We start from the raw sequence: 20678 nt of genomic DNA on the forward strand, positions 1-20678 counted from the left end.
TTGTTGGCTAAAGTGTGGAATTTCTCACACGAGACAATGGGAGATACCCAAATCATCAAAACTGAAATCCTAGAATTTAGAAGAAGAGTCTGGAGTGGGGGATGTCTCCAAAACAAAGAGCGCAGAGAGGGAGGCTGGGTAGAGTAGTGGGAAGAGTATGAAACTGTTTTTCTAAAATAGCTCAGCCCTTCCGTAGTTCTTTCCCAACCCAGTGAGCTGTAAGGATCCTATAGAAAGCCTGTGGCTGCTCATTTCCATGTTCCATTTTCTACCAAAACTGCTTGTTCTGTTCAATGTCCTCTGTGTACATCCCATGGTCCTCTACCTAGCCTCTGCTGCTCTGCCTAGCATTTTTGGCTAGGTAGTTCACTGAGAAATCTCCTTGGTCCCTATTTCAGCTGCAACCCTTGACAGTGTCCAGGTTAGCTGTGGCCCCGTGCTCTGCAGCCTGCAAGCCATCTCATCCAGCCAATCTAACTTGTCCCGGAACACCCCCTGAATCCTTCTCAGAGCTAGGCCCACAGCGATGTTCCTTCTATTCCACCTGGAAACCAAGAGATGGAGACCTATATTTTGTGTTGACTGTGTGCCATACCACTGATCATGTCCTGCCAAATACCATGATGGGGGTGGGGAGTAGGGAAGTGTCTCCATTATAGCAGAGGGAGCTCTAGGTTTTATAGTTACATAGGAATTGCTATATTTTCCAAAATGACAAGGAGGAACACAAGAAAACCTATTTACCCAGCCCTGACCATGAGTGTCCTTTATCACAACATTTTCAGGAGTCAGCAAGGAAATTTTTCTTTCTGCCATTCACTTCATTCACATGTACCACATATAGGAAAATATATGAATCACAAGTGTACAGCTGGATGCATTTTTGCAAAGTGAACACACTAGTTTAATCAGTATCCAGATTAAGAAACAAAACATTATCAGTATCCAGTCCTCTCATGTCCTCACCTGGTCACCACTCCCCATATGGTAACCACTATTCTGACTTTTAACAACGTTGATTAGTTTTGCCTGTTTTAGAATTTCCTATAAATGGAATATATATTATGTATTCTTTTATGTGTGACTTTTTTTCTGGTCAGCATTGTATTTGTATGATTTATCCATGCTGTTGTGCATAGCAATAGTCTGCTTTGCATTGTTATATAGTGTATCATATGAATATATTAATTTTTATATGTTCTACTGCTGTTGGACATTTGGATTACTTCCAGTTTCTAGTGATTATGAATAGTCCTGCTATGAACATTCTTGTACATGTCTTTTGGTGAACATATGTGTACATTTCTGGTGGGTATGTATCTAGGAGTTGAATTGTTCAGTAAAGTGTATGCATATGTTCAGTTTTAGTAGATACTGCCAAACAGTTTCCTGAAGTTGTTGTAACCAAGGATTTTTTATCTTTCCTAAATCTCTTGGAGCCAGAAGGAAGGGGGTGCAGAGGCAGGCAGGTATAAATTTGGCTGGCAGTGCCAGCAAGGAAGTGTAGGTTAAAAGCAACTCTTTCCTCTCCTGTGCCATTGTTTTTGCAGGTATTTTTCTTTCTTAAGATACCAAGATGGACAATACATGTCACCCAGGTGCAGTTGGCTGGTAGAATTCTGCAGTACTGGGGCTTAGTATGAAGATTCTCAGCTAAGCCAATAAAAGATATCACGATCTTGCCCTAACCAGTTTGGCTCAGCGGATAGGGCGTCGACCTGCGGACTTAAGGGTCCCAGGTTCTATTGCGGCCAAGGACATGTACCTTAGTTGCGGGCACATCCCCAGTGGGGGCCGTGCAAGAGGCAGCTGATGGATGTTTCTCTCTCATCGATGTTTCTAACTCTCCATTCCTCTCCCCTCCTGTCTGTAAAAAATCAATAAAATATATTTTTAAAAAAAAGATATCAAGATCTGGCTGGAGAGCTCAGTTGGTTGAAGCATCATTCTGAACACCAAAAAGTTGCAGGTTCCATCCCCGGTAGGACACAACTGATCAATATTTCTCTTTCACATTGATATTTCTCTCTCTCTCTCTCTCTTTGCCCCTTCCTCCCTCTCTAAAATCAATAAAAACATATCCTTGAGTGAGGATTTTAAAAAAATGTAATAGAAGACACCACACCAGAGGAGTTAGTGCAGCTGAAAACTGGGCAAGAGGCCCAAGTCCAAGCAACCCGAAGGAGAAAGTGGAGGCTGTGGAGAAGGGGGGCTGACACAAAGAAGGGGTTGCAGATATCAAATTAGCATAGAAGGCCGAGAATCCAGGATGAGGAGAGAAAGAAGCAGCAGGTGAAGTGTGTATGGAAACAGGTGGGTGGTTCATGACTGTCCTTTATACACCAGCCTGGGGTGGAATGAAAATGGTCATCCAAGTTTAAAGAAATGGAAAACAGCCCGGTTGGCATGGCTCGGTGGTTAAGTGTCAACCTATGAATCTGGAGGTCATGTTTCAATTCCCAATCAGGGCACATGCCTGGGTTGTGGGCTCGATCCCCAGTGTAGGGCATGCAGGAGGCAGCCGATCAATGACTCTCTCTCATCGTTGGTGTTTTCTATCTCTCCCCATCCCCCTTCCTCTCTGAAATCAATCATAAAAAATATATATATATTAAAAAGAAACAAAAACCAAAACAAAATTAATCTCATTCTACTGAAAACCAGTTGAGTAAGCCTTGCCTGGAAAGGTCTTTCTTGGAGAATTGCAGACTTCTGGGAACTTGAATGGAGAATGTGGGTGTTGGAACAAATAGAGTTTTCTGTCAGAGATGTCATGTTTGTGTAACACCCATTTCTCCCGGCCGCTCTCGTGTGAGTATAGTGTGGAGAGTAGCAGCCTCCACCAGGAGATCATTGGAACCTCTGGTCCCTTCTGTATCTCTGAAGGATGATGGGGAGCGGGGAGAAGTGGGGGGTCTCACATGCATTTCTGCGTGGCTATTCACTGACTCATTTCACCAACCACAGCTGGCGTGCAGCCTCTTCGCTGCTGAAGCGAGAGAGATGGCTTCCTCCCACCTGTTCCATAATCAAGCCACAAAAAAGACTGACACTGGGCCCTGTGTCTTTGGGGGCCTCTAACGGTACAACACTTTCATGTGACTTTGTTTTCCACCTGAACAAAAAACAACTGAGATGATGATGTGAGTGGCTTCCCAGTTTGCCAGCCTCAAAAACCAACTCTCCTTATTGACGCTCCCCCCCCCCCCCCCCCCCCCCCGTCTGTAGTTCCTAATACTGTGTGCCTGCACACAAGTTACTCAACCTCTGTCATATTTAACTTCCTCTGGGTAATATGGGAAGGAGAAGATCTACCTTTCAGAGTTTCTGTGAGGATTAAATGAGCTGATATGGAAAGGGTCTAGGGAAGGGGACACTCCAGTTTCTTCCTTATCACCATCCCACGCATGGGAGGAATATCTAATCTGGTTGTTCAGATTCAAAGACATTGACCGGGCCATTTTCCCTAGCAGTCAGGATCACGCACGCTGTGCTCGGATCACGCACAGGGATGGATCCTTCCGCGTTCTTCACTCTTTGTCCCCGGGGGCCTGAGTGACACTCCCACTCAGGCAGGCTCAGGCTCAGAGAGGGACAGCCAGGTTGTAGTTACGCTGTGAAGGGACAGTCTGGCTCAGTCAGTATGTATTTTGATTGGGCGGAGTCTTGGCTGTCGTGGTGGTTAAATATTTTTAATTTTACCCCTGGAAAAGGCCCTGTGAGCCTCCTGCTCTAGGCTTGTGACCTCAGACCACCTTATCAGAGAGTACAAGCCTAGCCAAAGTTCAAGTGTTATTTGTTTTCCTTGCCACTGTCTCCTGTGTATATTTCTCCCTCTAGACCTTGAAGCGGGGGTTATATGTGGTTTAAGGTAGGATTCTGGTATTCTTAAGCCTCTTGACCTAATATTACCTAGTGGACTCCAAACCAACCATAACCTTTAGCATTATTAATATTAGTAGTGTTTTGGTATCTGTTACTGCTTAATAAACCACTCTAAAATTGAGTGGCTTAAAACAATCTTTTTTTTTTCTTTCTCATAATTGTGTGGGTTGATAGATTGGTGCTCGGCTGGTCAGTTTTGCTAGACTCATTTGGGTTGTTCACGTGGCTGCAGCCAGTTGGCAGCTGCGGCTGGAATTTCCAGGATGGCTTCCCCCATGTGTCTGATACTGTGCCAGGGATGTCTGGAAGGCCAGCCTCAGCTGGGATACTGACAAGGCAAGGTCCCTCTTTCTCACTGTGCAGTCCTAGGGCTTTCCTCCTCCGTGTGGGGTTATCAAATGGTGGGTTAGGCTTCCTGAAAGCATAGATGTGGAAGCTGCCAAACATTCTTAAGGCTTAGGTCTAGAGCAGACACAGTGTTTCTTCTGCCATATTTTGTTCCTTAAAACAAGTCACAGCCTGGCCAGTGTAACTCAGTGGTTGAGCGTTGACCTATGAACCAGGAGTTCATAGTTCGATTCCTGGTCAGGGCACACACCCGGGTTGTGGACACAATCCCCACTGTGGGGCGTGCAGGAGGCAGCCAATCAATGATTTTCTCTCATCGATATTTCTCTCTCTCCCTCTCCCTTCCTCTTGAAATCAATAAAAGTATATAAAAAACAAAACAATCACAGGCCTAGCCATGACTCAATGGGAGGGACTGCATATGGGTGTGAATGCTGGGAGGATGGTTGGAGGCCACCAGTATAACCGATCTCCATAAGAAATGCTGAGTTTGATTTTCCATCTCTAGATTTAGTAAATGTATCCCAGGACTCACCACTCAGGGTTAGTTTTTTCTACATATGATATAATCTCTATAAAGTCTTTCCTGAGAGCTTGGGAATCTTAGTGTATAGGGCTAGTCATATACCCCACCATATCTGGTAACTATCTTTAGTATGTGGTTTAATTTCCAGTCATGCAAATAAAGCCTCTGTTGATCCACCTCCTCCATTTTGACCTCACTGGGTTGTGTAGGGGATTCAATAAAATCACTTCTGTAAATTGCCGGGTACTACATATTAGTAAACGCTCAATAATGGCAATTGTTATTATTTTATTATTACCAGGGTCCCTAAGGTATTGAGCTGGCCTTGGTAAAAATGTAATGAGATGACTTTGAGAAGTCACAGTTCCCCAGGGCACCTGAGTGATTAATATCCAAGAAAGTGGGTGGAATTGTTAACCTGAGATAATGGGGACAGAACAGATTATCAGCCGCCCACAACACACAAGATAAAAAGAGAATCAACAAGTGCAATTGTAGGAAGTATCAGAAAAACAACAATAACAAGAAGAAAAAGTAGAAATAATCTGAGGTCAGGTAATTAGGGAAAGGAATTTGGAAGAGTGATGTTAGAACAAAAGGAAAAATAATTTATTTCTTAGTCAGCAAAAGGCCCTGCACAGGCGATATGGCCAAGCTAACAGATTAAGGGGGGCGGAGGGAGGGGCGGGGTAGGAGATGAGGAGCTGCCAGTGTCCAGCTTGCAAGGAAGACAGAGTCAGGTACCAACTGACTGAGACACAAGTGGGACCTACATTCTCTTTGGAGTAGAATGAACCTTGCAACACAACTAATTATAGATGAACCAGACAGCAGAGGACAAAGGACAAAGACAGCTCTTGGGAGGTAATAAATCAACCTATCCAGAGTGAAGAAACCAAGCCAATCAAACGGCTTTGGTCTCATCATGATTATGGTGTTAGCATTTAGTCAGTTTATAATTCACTGTCTACAAACCTTCTTTTCCCACATCTGTTCCTCTAGTTTTCCCTGTAGTTCTCCTGGAGGGTGGGGAGGGGAGCAATAATCTGAGAATAAAGAGATTAGTAAAATGTAAGTAAGATCATGGGGGTCAAAGCATTGTGTAAACTTTTAAGTGCTCAACAAATGTAAAATGCTGATAAAGGCACTAAAGAAAAAAAGTGAAATGCTATTGTTTTTAAGGAAAGGAGATTCAAGCATCGCCCAGAGGGAGGGGTGTTGGAGCCCATGGCTGAGTTGAGAGTTTTAAAGCTAATTGTTGTCCTTGTGAGCTCTCACCCATGGCTCTGACCCTTACCTCTGTCCCATCCCCCAACAGGTCATTTACCTTTAAACCAGGTTTGTGAACTGAAGCTATAAGGAATGAGTATTTAACCATTGTATTAAATTAATGAACAACTATCTAGGTATAGATAATTTAGAAAGGATAATCATCTTCTAGCTTCATCTGTCTCAGAGACAAGGATTTCTGAACAGAAGGGGAATATAATTTATGGGGAAATACTTTGGTAGTAGGCTGAAAGGAGGGAGGGCAGTCATAGGAATAATTCTTAAGTTAATTTTATCATGAACACAGCAGGAGGAGCTGTAAAGGCTTTTGGTGTTAAAATAGCCTGAAGGTACAAAGCCATAAAAATGTATCAGAAAAGATGTTTGAGTCTCTCTATAAGATTCAATATAATTTTCATTTATCCTTTCATTCAGCAAGTATTGATTGAGTTCTTGTATACATGGTATTGTCTGCCTTCATGAAATGGATTGTGGAAGGTGAGACAGACAATAAAATAATAAATAAACAAAATGCAAATAAATTTCAGGGAATCGTAAATTCTATGAAGAAAATTAACTTGGGGAAGGGGATGGAGAATGGTTGTGTATTCAGAGTATCTCCCCTGCCCCTGCACTTAGCACAGTAAGGGGCCATAAATAACAAATAAATAAATGAAGAAATGACTGCCCCCTTCCAAGTTCAAGCCTTCACTTCCACATGCCTACTTTATTGTCAGTCACCTTCTAATGCAGCGGTTCTCAACCTGTGGGTCACGAACAATGAAAATACATCCTGCATATCAGATATTTACATTACGATTCATAACAGTAGCAACATTACAGTTATGAAGTAGCAACGAAAATAATTTTATGGTTGGGGGTCACCACAACATGAGGAACTGTATTAAAGGGTCACGGCATTAGGAAAGTTGAGAACCACTGTTCTAATGGGTCATTCTGAGTTCATTCTCTCGTTTTCAGGTTTAAAATGCTGCTTTTATCGTGTCACTTTTCTACTCCAAAACCTTCAGTGACTTCCAATTTTCTTTTTCTTTTTTAAGTAAGGCTTAAGGAAAATAGTATGCTTATCTGTCACTAAATCTTACTGACTAATATAATTTCTCCCCTATGTCTTACTGAAGACATGCAGTGTCCTTTTAACATCTTTATTAACATAAACAACTTTACGGGAAGAAGGTAATCAACAGTAAACTATTTATGTCACTCAAAATCTTTGAACTATGGAATCAGTGAACTTCAGCACTAAGAATGCCCTTGGAATCGTTCTCAATTAATTCCTTCATTTCACAAATGAGAACACAAATGAGAAAACTGAGAGCAAGCAGGTAAATTGCTCAGGTACTGATACCTAGCCAAGTGAAGCCTCTGTCATAACTAGAACTCAGCTCTTCTGATTCCCACTGTACTACGTTATATACATACATACAGTTTTACATAGTTTAATCGGAGTATATATGCTATTTTGTGTCTCTTCTGCTTACATTACTCTTGTGGACAGAGGCTTAGAAAAGTTAGGTCATACAGCTAGCAAATTCAGGATATAAATCTTTAATGCCAAAGTTTATGCACCACACTGCCTCTGTTTGACAAGTCACTGAGGGAGAGGGCAGTACTTTACCTTTAGAATAGTCTTATAGAGAACTATATAAAGGTTGAGTTTGTCCCTGTGAAAAGAATATAAGTCCTTTTAGTAATTGAAATGTATATTGCAATTTTTAAACAGTTTAGCTCAACAATTCTAACTTTTCACCCAACAGGAGACAACCTTCAATGACTCCCTAATGCCTCCAGGATAGAGTTCAAATACTTTGCCCTATATGATTCATCCTCTACCCTCTTATATACCAGATTTTCTACTGCTTTCCTTCACATACTCATAGTTTCTAATGCATGGCTTATGCATGCTAGCTATTAGGTGCATGTAAAAACAACCGGAAAACAGGTCAAAAAAGTTTTGGAAATGCTGCATGCTGTAGATTCCTCAGAGAGATTTACAGAGCATATTAGTGTACTAAAAATTTCTGAGAAGTCCTACAGTAAAGAAATCCGCGCCCCCCCCCCCCAAACAGTAGCTTTTTCCACACAAGACTTACATGAGTCAGAATCCAGAACAGAATATAGCACCTATGCCAGGGAATCTAATATCAGACACTAGTTTTAAATTTTTTGGAGGAATTAAAAAGGTAGGATGGTGAGACAACCCAGAAGTGAGAAATATGAAGGAGATGCTACCCTAGGGCTCTAGGACTAGAGGAGGCAGTGTTGTCTAGATGTGGTAACATATTTTTGGCAGTAGGCTCTCCAGCTACTGTTAAGCCTTGAGATAACTCCAGCCCTGGCTGACATCTTGACTGCAACCTCATGAGAAATCTTGTACCAGAGTCCCCTCGCTAAGCCAGGTCTTAGATTCCTGATCCTCAGAAACTGTGTGAGAAAATAAATATTTGTTGTTGTAAACTGATAAGTTTCAGAATAATGTGACCCACAGCAATAGATAACTAATATAGGTGTTGGTACCTGGAAGTGGGATTCTGCTGTAACAAAAATCCTAAAATGGGCAGTGGGCTTTGGGGAGAGTGTTAGTGAAAGTCTAAAATACTCTGAATAAACTGTTAATAGAAGTATCTTGACTTTTAATATTGCTGCAGGTGAAGGTTTGCAAGAAAATGAGGTCATGTTTTTGGAAACTGGAGGAAAGGGGATCCTTATTACACAGTAGCAGAAAGTTTAGCAACACTGTTACCTGCAGTAACTGAAAGGTAGAAAATGTATCTAATGAACTGGGTGATCTAGCTATGGAGATTTTCAAGCAAAGGTTTCTTCTTGTTGCTTATAGTAAAAGATGAGAGGAGAGAGGTGAACTAAAGGGAGAACTGTAAAACAAAACGGAGACATAATTTTCTGGGTTTGAAAATTGTCAGCCTCTCCAAATGGCAAACAATGCTAAAATTAAGATATAGATTCTGAGCAAAGATCACATCCAGGGTACTGACAATAAAACATTGTCCAGCTCGCCCAGCCAGCGTGGTTCAGTGGTTGAGCGTCGACCTATGAACAGAGGTCCTGGTTCAATTCCCGGTCAGGGCACATGCCCAGGTTTTGGGTTTGATTCCCAGTCGGGGGGTGTGCAGGAGCAGCCGATGGATGGTTCTCTCTCATCATTGATGTTTCTGTCTCTCTCTCCCTCTCCCTTCCTCTCTGAAATCAATTTTTTAAAAAATTGTCCAGCCCTAGCTGGTTTGGCTCAGTGGATAGAACATCGGCCTGCGGACTGAAGAGTCCCCGGTTCAATTCCAGTCAAGGGTACATGCCCCGGTTGTGGGTTTGATCCCTAGAACATGGCTCTGAGAACCAGGAAAATTATTCCCAGGCCTTGCGACTTAATCAAGAAACTTTCAATGTTTGCTCAGCTGGATTTCAGAAATAAATGGGCCAGTGACTCCTTTGTGCCTGCTATTTCTCCGCTTTTTGCACGGGAATGTCTATAGCAGTTACCCTGTTACTATCTCACCATTGTATGTTGGGTGCATGGAGGGACAAATAGTGTTTTTTTTTCCCGGGGGGGGGGGGATGGTGGTGGTGGGGGAGAAACTGTACTCAAAGAGCTATACTGAAGGAAGTCAACTGCACCTGCACCTGATTTCGATGATGAGATGCTGGACTTCATGAGATGAGACTTCTGGTGACTTTGGGAGGAAGTGAGTGTATTTTGCATATGGGAGAGACATGAATCACTGGGGATCAGAGGAAGGACTGTGGTAGCCAGCCTCCAAGAGAGCCCTCAGTTATCCTTGCCTCTTGGTATTCACACCCTTGTGTAGGCTCCTCCCACAAGTAGCACAGTTGGTCTGAATGACCAACAGCATGTGGCAGAAGTGACAGTATATTATTTGTGAAGATTAGGTATTAAAAAGGCTGCAGCTTCCAATCTGGTATCTCTATCTCTGTTTCTATCTCTATCTCTATCTCTTGAATAACCCCCTGTTGAAGAAGCAAGCTGCCATGTTGAATGCACCTCTAAGGAGAAGACCACCAGGCAGAATACTTACGTCTCAGGCCAGCTAGGAACTGTGTTCTGCCAACAGCCATGTGAGTGAATGTGGAAGTGAATTCTTCAGCTCTACTCTGGCCTTGAGATGACTGCAGCTCCAGCCAATATCTTGACTGTAACCTCATGAGAGGCCCTGAGCCAGAACCACCTGGCTAAGCCACTCTCAGATTACTAAACCTCAGGAACTGTGTGAGATAATAAAATTTTTGTTGTTTTAAGCTGTGAAGTTTCAAGGTAATTTATTATGCGGCAATAGATGATAAAGACACCAGCCCAAGAGCTAGGATCGCCCAGCAGAGAGGGACTTGTCTGGCTTACCGTTGGAGCCACAAAGAAGATGCAGCCATTACTGGAGATACTGCCTGAAGGAAGGGAGAAGGAAAGACCTCCATAGCCCCTCGTTTGCTTCCCTTGCCTCCATGGGCCAAACCGAACCATAGGAGAGCCTGAGAAATGTCCTTTGCAAGAGCAACCTCTTGCAGTACAGAACAGGGCAGAGGGAGAGAAGGAAATTAATCTAAGAACAAATAGGCGAATTACCAGTACAACCAAGAATCCTTTTACATGTGGAATTCCAGTAACATTCTTCAGAACCTTGTCCTCAAACTCCACTTCAGGGAACAGTGGCCTACAACGACTCTTCTCCAAATCTCTGCAAGTCCAAATCTTATACGTCAATTATTATACACTTTTTAAAAATACATATATTTTATTGATTTTTTACAGAGAGGAAGGGGGAGGGATAGTTAGAAACATCAATGAGAGAGAAACATCGATCAGCTGCCTCCTGCACACCCTCCGCTGAGGTTGTGCCCGCAACCAAGGTACATACCCTTGACTGGAATCGAACCTGGGACCTTTCAGTCCCCAGGACAATGCTCTATCCCAGCTGTGGACAAACTACGGCCCGCGGGCTGGATCTGGCCCGTTTGAAATGAATAAAACTAAAAAAAAAAAGACCGTACCCTTTTCTGTAGTGATGTTTACTTTGAATTTATATTAGTTCACACAAACACTCCATCCATGCTTTTGTTCCGGCCCTCCGGTCCAGTTTAAGAACCCATTGTGGCCCTCGAGTCAAAAAGTTTGCCCACCCCTGCTCTATCCACTGAGCCAAACCGGTTAGGGCAATTATTATACACTTTAAATGCAAAAGTTTTTCTCCACTAACTTTTTGGTCTTTGTTACCTGGGTTAGCACCATTGTCTTCAGTTCACAACGTTTGACTTATACCCATTTTAGGCATTTTCAACATAACATCGTAATCTAGTGCATGTCTTATTGTCTGAGAACTGATAGCTTCTTGAGGGTCAGATCTGTTTCTGATTCACTGTTGTGTATTGCCTCGTCATCATAGCACCTAGCACAGGATCTTGTTCATATTAAATACCAGTAGGTATGAAGTGAGTGAATGGATGTCAAAGCCAGTGGTACAAATGGTATACAACTCTGTTGCCTTCCTCTGTATTACTGTTGACTCCTTTATGTACTCATGGTAGAACCAAGAGATTCTAGAGTAATCTTCCTATTTTCTTGGCTGATCACATATTTTGAACGCCTTTGAACCTGTTTTTCGGGGAAGAGAACAATAAAATTGCAAACTGGTTTGTGTGCAGGGATAATTGTCCTGTGAGACCAAAGTCCTCTGGGAACTTTTTAGCAGGAGGTGTAGGCTCAGATAGCTGCACTGGTCTCCTCTGTCAGCTTTGGCTACTCTGAAAAAAATCGTCTGCTCAGTAAGAAAGGAATGCTCAGCATTTTGCAAAAGCGATTTCCTCTACTTCCCTATCTTCCTTGCTAATGCCTTGATAGAGGGAATAAATTCAAAACAGAAAGGAGGTTTTTAGATCAGCTCCTCCTAATTAGTTCAGGCCTCTTCACTTCCTGCCGGGATTACCACAGGGCCCCCAACGAGTCTCCTGGCATCTTGTTTCTAAAAACAAATCTTAGCTGGGCACTCTCATGTTTAAAGTTTTTCTCAATGGGTGCGCACTCTCTCCTGGATGAAATCCAAATCTTCATGATTTGGCCTTGGGGTTACTTTTTCAGCCAAATCTTTTCTTATTGACACCAAGCTTTTCAGTTCTACCCTTCCTTCTGGCCCTCTCCCTCCCCTCTCAACTGAATCTTCTAAGTCAACCCAATTCATTCTTCAAGATTTAGTTTCAATTCTCTCTCCAGGAAGTTTCTCTGGAGCCCCTCACCGTAGGTTAGGCTCCCTTAGCATGCTTTACAGACCTCTTTGGCCTTGAGCAAGTTGCTCTCTACACCTCAGCATCCCAATCTGGAAAATTGGGATAATATAGTATTTACCTCTGAAGCTTATGGCAGCGATGATAATTGATGCAAAGTGCCTGACATATATTAAATGTTACATATTAGGTATTAAATCATAGCACTTAACTCAATATCTTCATTATGTTTGACCCAGAGTGGTCAAATGACCAGCTCAAGTAGAATAAAATTAGGGGGAGGGCGACATCTGATTTGCTTAAGGTTTACAAACCAAATTTCAAAGTGAGGAAGTTAGGGGAAATTGACTTCAAATTTAATTTTTAAAATAAAATATTTATTAGAAATAAACTTGATGTTGAGAGTAGATGCTACACGACTAAGAAAAATGCACGTCAGGGCACCTTTCAAGTCAATTCAGGATATGTGATGCTTAGAGCTGAAATGTTTTCTTATTTGTCCCAACTTGCTAATTTACTTGGTTTATTTCTATATTCAACGAAGTAGTGTCTGTACATTCACTAAACAAAATGGCTTGCAACTCCTCAGCCTTTTTTTCTCTATTGAATTAAGTACAGCATCAAGCCATTAAGGTGACCTTAAAGAAAATCAATATCGTCCCCAGGCTCACGACCACTCACTCCACAGCTTAATTGGTCCTTAGCCTTCAGCTTTCGACTCTAGACTTGTATTATCTAACACAGTTGCCACTAGCCACATGTGGCTATAGGGTACTTGAAATACGGTTGACCCAAATTGGAAATGTTCTATAAGTAAAAATACAGATTTTAAAGGTTTAGTTAAAAAAAAAAAGGCAAACTATCTCAATAATGTTTTATATGATCCTCATGTGAAATGATGTTTCTGTTATCTGGGAATAAATATGATATATAATTAAAATTAATTTCACCTATTTTAAAAATATTTTTTAATGTGGTTACCAAGAAACTTTAAATTATTTCTTTAGCTCTCATTATATTTCTACTGGACAGTGCTGCTGTAGACCCCGGGACTTTTCAGAACCAGGTGGGGAGCGTTAGTCTTCCTGGACGTTCTCTGTCTCAGGTGATGTAGCTGTGTCACCCTTCTTGGAAGGCAGGTGCCCCCCATCGCATTCAGCATGGAGTCCTAAAGAGGCTGAAGGAGTTAAAGAACAGTTTGAGATCACTGAGCAAATCCGTATTTCAAAGAGTTGAGGATAATAGGTGATTATTGACCCAAAGCAACATCTAAGATTCACCTTAACTTGGCTGTTCTATGTTACTTGGATTACCTCTTTTAATTGTTGCGACAACTCTAACATTTAGGTGCTATTATTACATGCACTTTGTACAAATGAATAAAGAGAAGTTAAGGAGCTGGCAGGCGTGGTGTTTTGACTCCAGTTGGTCCAACCATCCAATGGTATATCTAGCAAGATTATGAGCTTCCTGTGTGTCCTATGCCTTGTCCATACATGACCTGACACATACTAGATGGCCAGTAAATATGTGTAGTAGCATATATATATATATATAGTACAACTTCAACCATGTAGGGATATATATGGAAAAGTCCGGAAAGAAATACATCAAAATGTTAAAAGGTGGTGATGTTTATGTGTGTGTATTTTGTAATGTACATTTTATTTATTTTTTTTAAAATATATTTTATTGATTTTTCACAGAGAGGAAGGGAGAGAGATAGAGAGAGTTAGAAACATCGATGAGAGAGAAACATCGATCAGCTGCCTCTTGCACATCCCCCACCAGGGATGTGCCCGCAACCCAGGTACGTGCCCTTGACCGGAATCGAACCCGGGACCTCTCAGTCTGCAGGCTGACGCCCTATCCACTGAGCCAAACCGGTTTCGGCAGTAATGTACATTTTAAAAAACTATCTTTACACTTTTCTGTATCTCCCAGACTTTTGACAATGTGCATATACTGTTTTGATTTATTTCCATTACTCATTCAAAATGTCATTGAAAGAGAAGGTAGGTGGTTACTGACTGTTCTCTGTGCTGACAGTGCTCTCTCCTCTGTTCCTCACCCCCTACCCCCCAGCGTGTTCTATTCCCCTCACAGTTGGGGCCCCTCTCCTCCACTTGGCTGCTCCATTCTCTGTCTCAATATCTCCTGCTTTTTCACCTCTCTCTCTCTTTTCCCTTCTGTCTCTCTCTGACCTGTTCCTTTCTGTGACCCTCTCATATTTTTCCTCTGGGTCTTCCTCCTTTCTTGTCTCCTATCTCCCTCTTCTTTTTGAGACGATTGACATTCACCTGAAAGGTCAATCAAATGTTACTTTGCACCTGGTAGGTTTTAGGCAGATTCTACCTGCCTCTGGAGCCCTGAAAAAGTGCTCAAGTTGGGGGAGGGGGCCATGGAGAGCAGACTTCTAAGAGGATGCTATGTATTGGACAGAATGAGAGGTGAGAGAGGACATTTCAGAGTGACAAAAGCAGCGAGAACAGAGGTGTGCGGGCTCTCCCCAGGAAGGTGAGCAGAGGCTCTTACCTTGTTGGGTGTGGGGATTGCTGTCTCCCGGGTGCTGGCACTCACTTAGAAGGATGCGGACCTTAGTTGATTTGAGCTCCTGGATTGAATTAGTCCTGGTTGTATAATTGACTTTGATATGTGGCCTTTAGATCTGAATTGGGTTTAATAAGATTTAACTGCTTCAAAGGGCTTTATAAGAATTCATTTTAGCCTTTAAATCTGATTTCAAATGCTACCTATTTTGAGACGCCTTCTCTGACTTTGATGCTCCTCCTCCAGCGCTCTTATTGTGCCATAGTTGATACATACCTTATTCAGGCAATTATTTCCATCGTATTTTATCGTACGCTGTGGGGAATGGTTCCTTTATTGCCTCTCTTCAGGAATCTTGAGGGACAGGCAAGTATCTTATTCATATTTGCATCCTAGGCCTAGCACAGACCAGCGGCACAAGCAGTTGAGCACACAGTGCTGAATAATGATTTTAAAAGTATATTAATAGCTAACATTTATTAAGCACAGTGGCAAGCCCTATACTTACACTGTTTCAGTCACTGGACACTTTAGGAGAAAAGTACTTTTATTATCCCCATTTTACAATGAGAAAACTGAGAGTAAGAGAAATTCATTTGAGAAAAAAATTTATTTGATCTAAAGTCAAATTTGATCCAAGATCAACTAGTAAGTAGAAGAACTTTTTCTACAGGCTTTTGGCTTCAAGATCTGGGCTCTTAGCCACCCTAGATGAATGAATGGATGGGTGAGAAATGCTTTTCATACTGTGGCTGAAGACGTGACATTTATTTTACAGAGGCAGTTATAATTTAAAATTATGGTAAGTCCTACCTCACTGATGTTTCTAACTTTTTGAATCACCTTTCCTCTCCCCCCTCTACCTCCCCCCACCCCCTTTCTTTCCTCTCTAACACTCTCAGGAAAAATCTATATTGAAATGTAACCCAGGCAATAACTGAGTGTTTCCTGGGGAAGGAAACCAACATTTTATTAGGTTCCTGTTTCTTGCCATTCATTCATTTGCAAATTTACAAATATCGGGGCACCTACTGTGTGCTAGGAACCTTTTGTTGGCACTAGAGATAGAGTGGTAAACAAAACAAATCCCAGTTCTCACGGAGATTACACTCTAGTGGGCACTTTAAATACACTGGTTCACTTACTCCTCCTAATAACCACATGAGGTAATGATGACAATAATAATGGATTATGCCAGGCACTAGGCCAGGGGTGGGCAAACTTTTTGACTCGAGGGCCACAATGGGTTCTTAAACTGGACCGGAGGGCCGGAACAAAAGCATGGATGGAGTGTTTGTGTGAACTAATATAAATTCAAAGTAAACATCATTACATAAAAGGGTACGGTCTTTTTTTTTTTTAGTTTTATTCATTTCAAACCGGCCGCGGGCCGTAGTTTGCCCACGGCTGCACTAGGCTATCATGCTTTATGTGTATTAACTCAGTTATCACAATAACCCTGTGAAGCAGGGCGTATGTTTTCCCCATTTTACAGATGAGGAAATTGAGACACAAAGAGGTGAAGTGACTGGGTCAAAGTTCAAAACCCGGCAATGCGGCTCTAACTCCCAGGTTCTCGACCACAAGGCTATATATTGTTTCTTATGTTTCTCAATATGACAACTTTTAAGTGGCTGAGTCCTATCTCAGGACGTCTGACTCCCAAGCCCAGGGCTCTGCGCTGCACCCCAGCGGCCTCCTGAAGTGAATGAGAATGCCTTGTAATTTCTGCCACACTCTCTCTCCCAAAGAATCCAAAGTGCTTTCCACGTAATTCTCAGATCTGCGATGCGAACCCTCCCTCTCGTGCTGTCAACTCCCCAGCAGGGAAGGGGAAGCTGGGGCCAGGGCCCGGGCCCGGGTCATCTTACACTGGCCCGGGCGCCCGGCAGGTGGCGCTCTCTCAGTGGCCAGCGGACGGCGGCCCGATCGCCCCGGCTCTCCGCCTCCGCCGCCAGCTTCCCGGTCCTGCCTCACTCCCTTCTCCCCCCTCCCCACGGAGCCCGGGTCCACGTGACCCCGGGCCGGCCAATGGGCGAGCAGAGAGGGCGAGCTGGTCCCTGTGGCCGCCATTAAAGCGAAGGGAAAACCCGTGAATTCGGATTAAAGGGGGAAAAACACCGCCCGCTGGGCCCACAAAATGGGGGAGACTACGGCGTCCGGGCGGTGAGGCCGCGGGAGAGCAGGCGCGAGGCCGGCCGGGCCCAGGGACCACGGGAGACACGGCCAGAGGATGGTGTGAGCCGCAGACGCCGCCAGCGCCGCCGCCACCGAGGAGACCGGGCTAAGGACACCGCCGCTGCCGGGCCGGCGGCCTGGGCTCCTCTCGGGGCTCGCCCTTCCCGCCCCTCCGCGGGCGCCTCCCGCCCGGGGCAGCCTCCGGCGCTCGGGCCCTTCCCCTCCCGGACTCGATTTTAATTATTTATTGTGTAATTTATTATTTTTCTGGTGGAAGGGGCACCCATCCTCTCTGTCCCCCAAAGAGGGACGAGCGTCCGCGGGCTCCGCGGCCGCCGCAGTCGGGCCAGCGGGGCGAGCGCGGCACGGCCCTCCCGCCTCGGGCGCGGGCCCTGGGCGGCTGGGTGCCGGCGGGCGGGCGGCGGGGGCTGCTCGCGGCGGCGGGGGGGTGGGTGGGGAGGGCGGGCGGCCCGGCGGCCTCCTCTTCCACGGTCCCCCCGGCCAGCACCCCCCCGCCCTCCCCGGTGTCGGCGTTTCTCTCTCCGGTCGGAGGCGGAGGTAATGGCGGATGGTGGGTCGTGGCGCCGGCGGCGGCTGCTGTGAGGGACGATGAGTTCCTCCTTCGTGCCGAACGGGGCCAGCCTGGAAGATTGTCACTGTAACCTCTTCTGCCTGGTGAGTGCCGGGCGCGGCGGGGGAGGGGGCGCCCCGGGGCCGTGGGGGAGGGGGTCGCCGGTCCGTCCGACCGGTCCCGGCTAGGCCCCGCCGGGCCGGGGCCGGGTGGCTGCCGCGCCGCCCTGGCTCCGCTTCGGGAGAGTTGGGGTTCCTCTTGTCTTGTTTGCGACTCTCTCCCCCCTCGGTCTCGTCTTCAACTTGGGCTCCGGGTCTGGCAGGACATTGGCGTTTCCTCGGAGTTTCTCGCTTCTCCGTCGCTTTCCTCCCGCTGACCATGGCTCCCCGCTTCCCCCTGCCCCCCCGGTGCCCGGTCTCCCCCGGGTCTTTATGGCTCAACTCCGGTCGTTTGTGTCCCCCGATATACGGGACGCCGGAACTTCACCAAAAAAAAAAAAAAAAAAAAAAAATCTCTTCGTTTTGCCATTTTTTTTTTACACGAGTCAAACTAACAGAAGGGTCGTCTCTTCATCCTAAGGTGGTTTCAGACCCCCGTGCGGAACAGTAGAAGCCATTTCATATGTTTCTCTTTAAACTTTGAAAACAGTTTGCCGTTTTGACAATTTCTGGCCATCTTGCTTTTATTAGGACATGAGGTGTGTGTGAGCGGCACAGGCTCGGGGAGGGGCTGTGGTCTCGTGCACCGAGTGTTTGTGTGTGTGTTGCCTGCGTGTTGGGAATGTTGAGCGGCCGGCCCCACGTTTTGCGGAGGAGTCCGGGCGGCCGAGGGAGGTGACAGGCGTGCAGGTTGGCCCGGGCCGGCGGCATCCCACCGCTGACGGCTGGAAACGGCACCAACTGTTGCAGATGCTCAGTCCGCGATTGGACGGTGCTGTAGCGTCCGTGCTTTAAAGTTTCGGTGGCTTTTCTTTTTCGTTTTCACGGTGCTTTGAAAAATACGGAGAGAGTATGTGATAGGTACGTGAGCCGAGTGGGCGGAGCGCGGCTGGCTGGCAAGTGTAAACTGCCCGTCATGGGTCGGCCGTTTCATGCTGGCACCTAGACCTGCACCTCTCAGCTAGAGTGAAGAATTTCTTTAAAGATGCTAAATTAAGACCTTTAATGCCCTTCTCCCTATGAAATTTTTTTTGTGTGTGTGTACAATGTCCATTAATCAGCATCTCTTCAGATATAACAAGGCAAACGAAGGTTTTACATTTCTGTCTTCTCCGACTCAGTCTATTTTTGGTACTTTTAGGATCAGGTTCTTTGCAGATAGACTAGCACAAATCTGACAGTTCTTTGTGAGCAGCTATTTGACTTCCTAAAGGGGATATGTGAAGAAGTACCAAGAATTTTTTGTTACAGTTCAGACTTCCGTAAACATGCGTCTTTAAAAATTAATTTTCTGTTACAAGTTTGACACCAAGGAACAAATGTGACCAGTTAGAATAGAACAGTTTAGAGAGGAAATGTTACTCGGTGTGCAGTATTAAATGCACGTTTATATTTATCACTGTTACATTTCTTTTATTTCTCCTTGGGATGCACATTTATTGGCTTGCTATTCAGTGACATTCCAATGTTGTTAAACTTTTTTGTTCTTTTACTTAAAATTTTGATTGTTGAATTTTCATAATTAGCATCTTTTTTGTCAATCTGCTTTCAAGATCTTAAGCATATACTAAAAAATTGTAATGTCCTGATGAAATAAGGGACTTTAATAGTGAATGTTTTTGACTTGGAATGTGCAGTAATAAAAAAAATCTCACTTTCTTTTCTTCAGGCTGACTTGACAGGAATTAAATGGAAAAGATATGTATGGCAAGGCCCAACTTCTGCTCCTATTCTGTTTCCGGTGACAGAGGAAGACCCCATTTTGAGCAGCTTTAGTCGCTGCCTTAAGGCAGATGTACTTGGTGTTTGGCGTCGAGATCAAAGACCTGGAAGGAGAGAATTGTGGATATTCTGGTGGGGTGAAGATCCCAATTTTGCTGACCTTATTCACCATGACTTATCAGGTGAAAGCAACTTATTTCTAGCTAATGATATAGCAATGTTGTATACTTTCTCCCCAAGTCTTTTGTATTAAGAGTTTTTTGGTAGAACAACCTTAGGTATGAAGCCAGATAAACATTCAGCTTTATGTTTATTTCACTGTGGTTATTTTATTTTACTTAAATTATCCATATTATGGCAGGCTTTTTAAACCTTAAATAACTTTATTCTCCCACCACCCAGCTTCTTCATGAATTTCTCAGGTAGTGCTTAAGAAAGAAATGTTACTGCCTTGAAGGCTTGGCTCAGTGGGTAGAACGTCAGCTTGCGGACTGAGGGGTCTCAGGTTCGATTCCAGCCAAGGGCACATGCCTGGGTTTCGGGCTTAATCCCCAGTAGGGGACGTGTAGGATTCTCTCTCATCATTAATGTTTCTAGCTCTCTCTCCTCCCTTCCTCTCTGAAATCAATAAAGAAATATATTTTTTTTTAAAAAAAGAAAGAAATGTTACATTAACCTAAGAAAAATGAAATCAGAGAGCATAAAGTTCCTAACAAAGTCACATAATACTTTTGAAGCCAAGTGTAATTTAACTTGAATCAATTCTGCCACTGCTTTCCTCTATATGAATAGGCAGACAATTGTAAGAGTATCTAGAAATGTTGTAATTTTCTCATATTTTTTCAAGGCATACAGTTAATTTGTTATTTTATTAACATATGAAGCCTTACGTTAGTTTGGTTATTCTTGGAAAGTGATTATTTTAGATACCGTTGCATCAAAGACTATCAAGATGAGTGCCAACTTATTTAGCTTTTATAGAATGTTGGTACATAATCTAAAAAGTTACCTAGAAGTAAATTTATTGTGAGCAAATTATTAAGAAATCTTTCATCTTATTTTTTTATTTAGGACCAGATGTTACTTTAAAAAGATACTGATGGTTGTGTACTTTATATTGTAAGAGTCAGTGTAAACTGAATCTCTGATGATAGGAATTTAAATGATTAGTTGTTTGCTGCAAGGTACCAAAGACTCAGCAAGATGT

At 43.8% G+C, this 20678-nt stretch overlaps 1 protein-coding gene across 7 annotated transcripts in view; it reads left to right on the forward strand.

The window, feature by feature from the left end:
• Positions 1-17509: 17509 nt before the first annotated feature.
• The window catches only part of MED13 (mediator complex subunit 13), a 96494-nt gene continuing 93325 nt past the window's right edge, over positions 17510-20678 (forward strand). For 2 of the 7 annotated variants that reach the window (XM_036340204.1, XM_036340209.1), the window contains exons 1-2: positions 17510-17695; positions 19419-19653. In XM_036340204.1, the coding sequence (XP_036196097.1) occupies positions 17630-17695; positions 19419-19653 (301 nt within the window). In that variant the 5' untranslated portion in view covers positions 17510-17629. Of the gene's footprint in view, positions 17696-18391; positions 18611-19418; positions 19654-20678 lie in introns of those variants that run through there. The other 5 variants (XM_036340203.1, XM_036340208.1, XM_036340207.1 and 2 more) reach the window with 4 other exon arrangements.

This window comes from Myotis myotis, unplaced genomic scaffold (assembly GCF_014108235.1).
Source record: "Myotis myotis isolate mMyoMyo1 unplaced genomic scaffold, mMyoMyo1.p scaffold_m19_p_17, whole genome shotgun sequence".
Lineage (NCBI taxonomy): Eukaryota > Metazoa > Chordata > Mammalia > Chiroptera > Vespertilionidae > Myotis > Myotis myotis.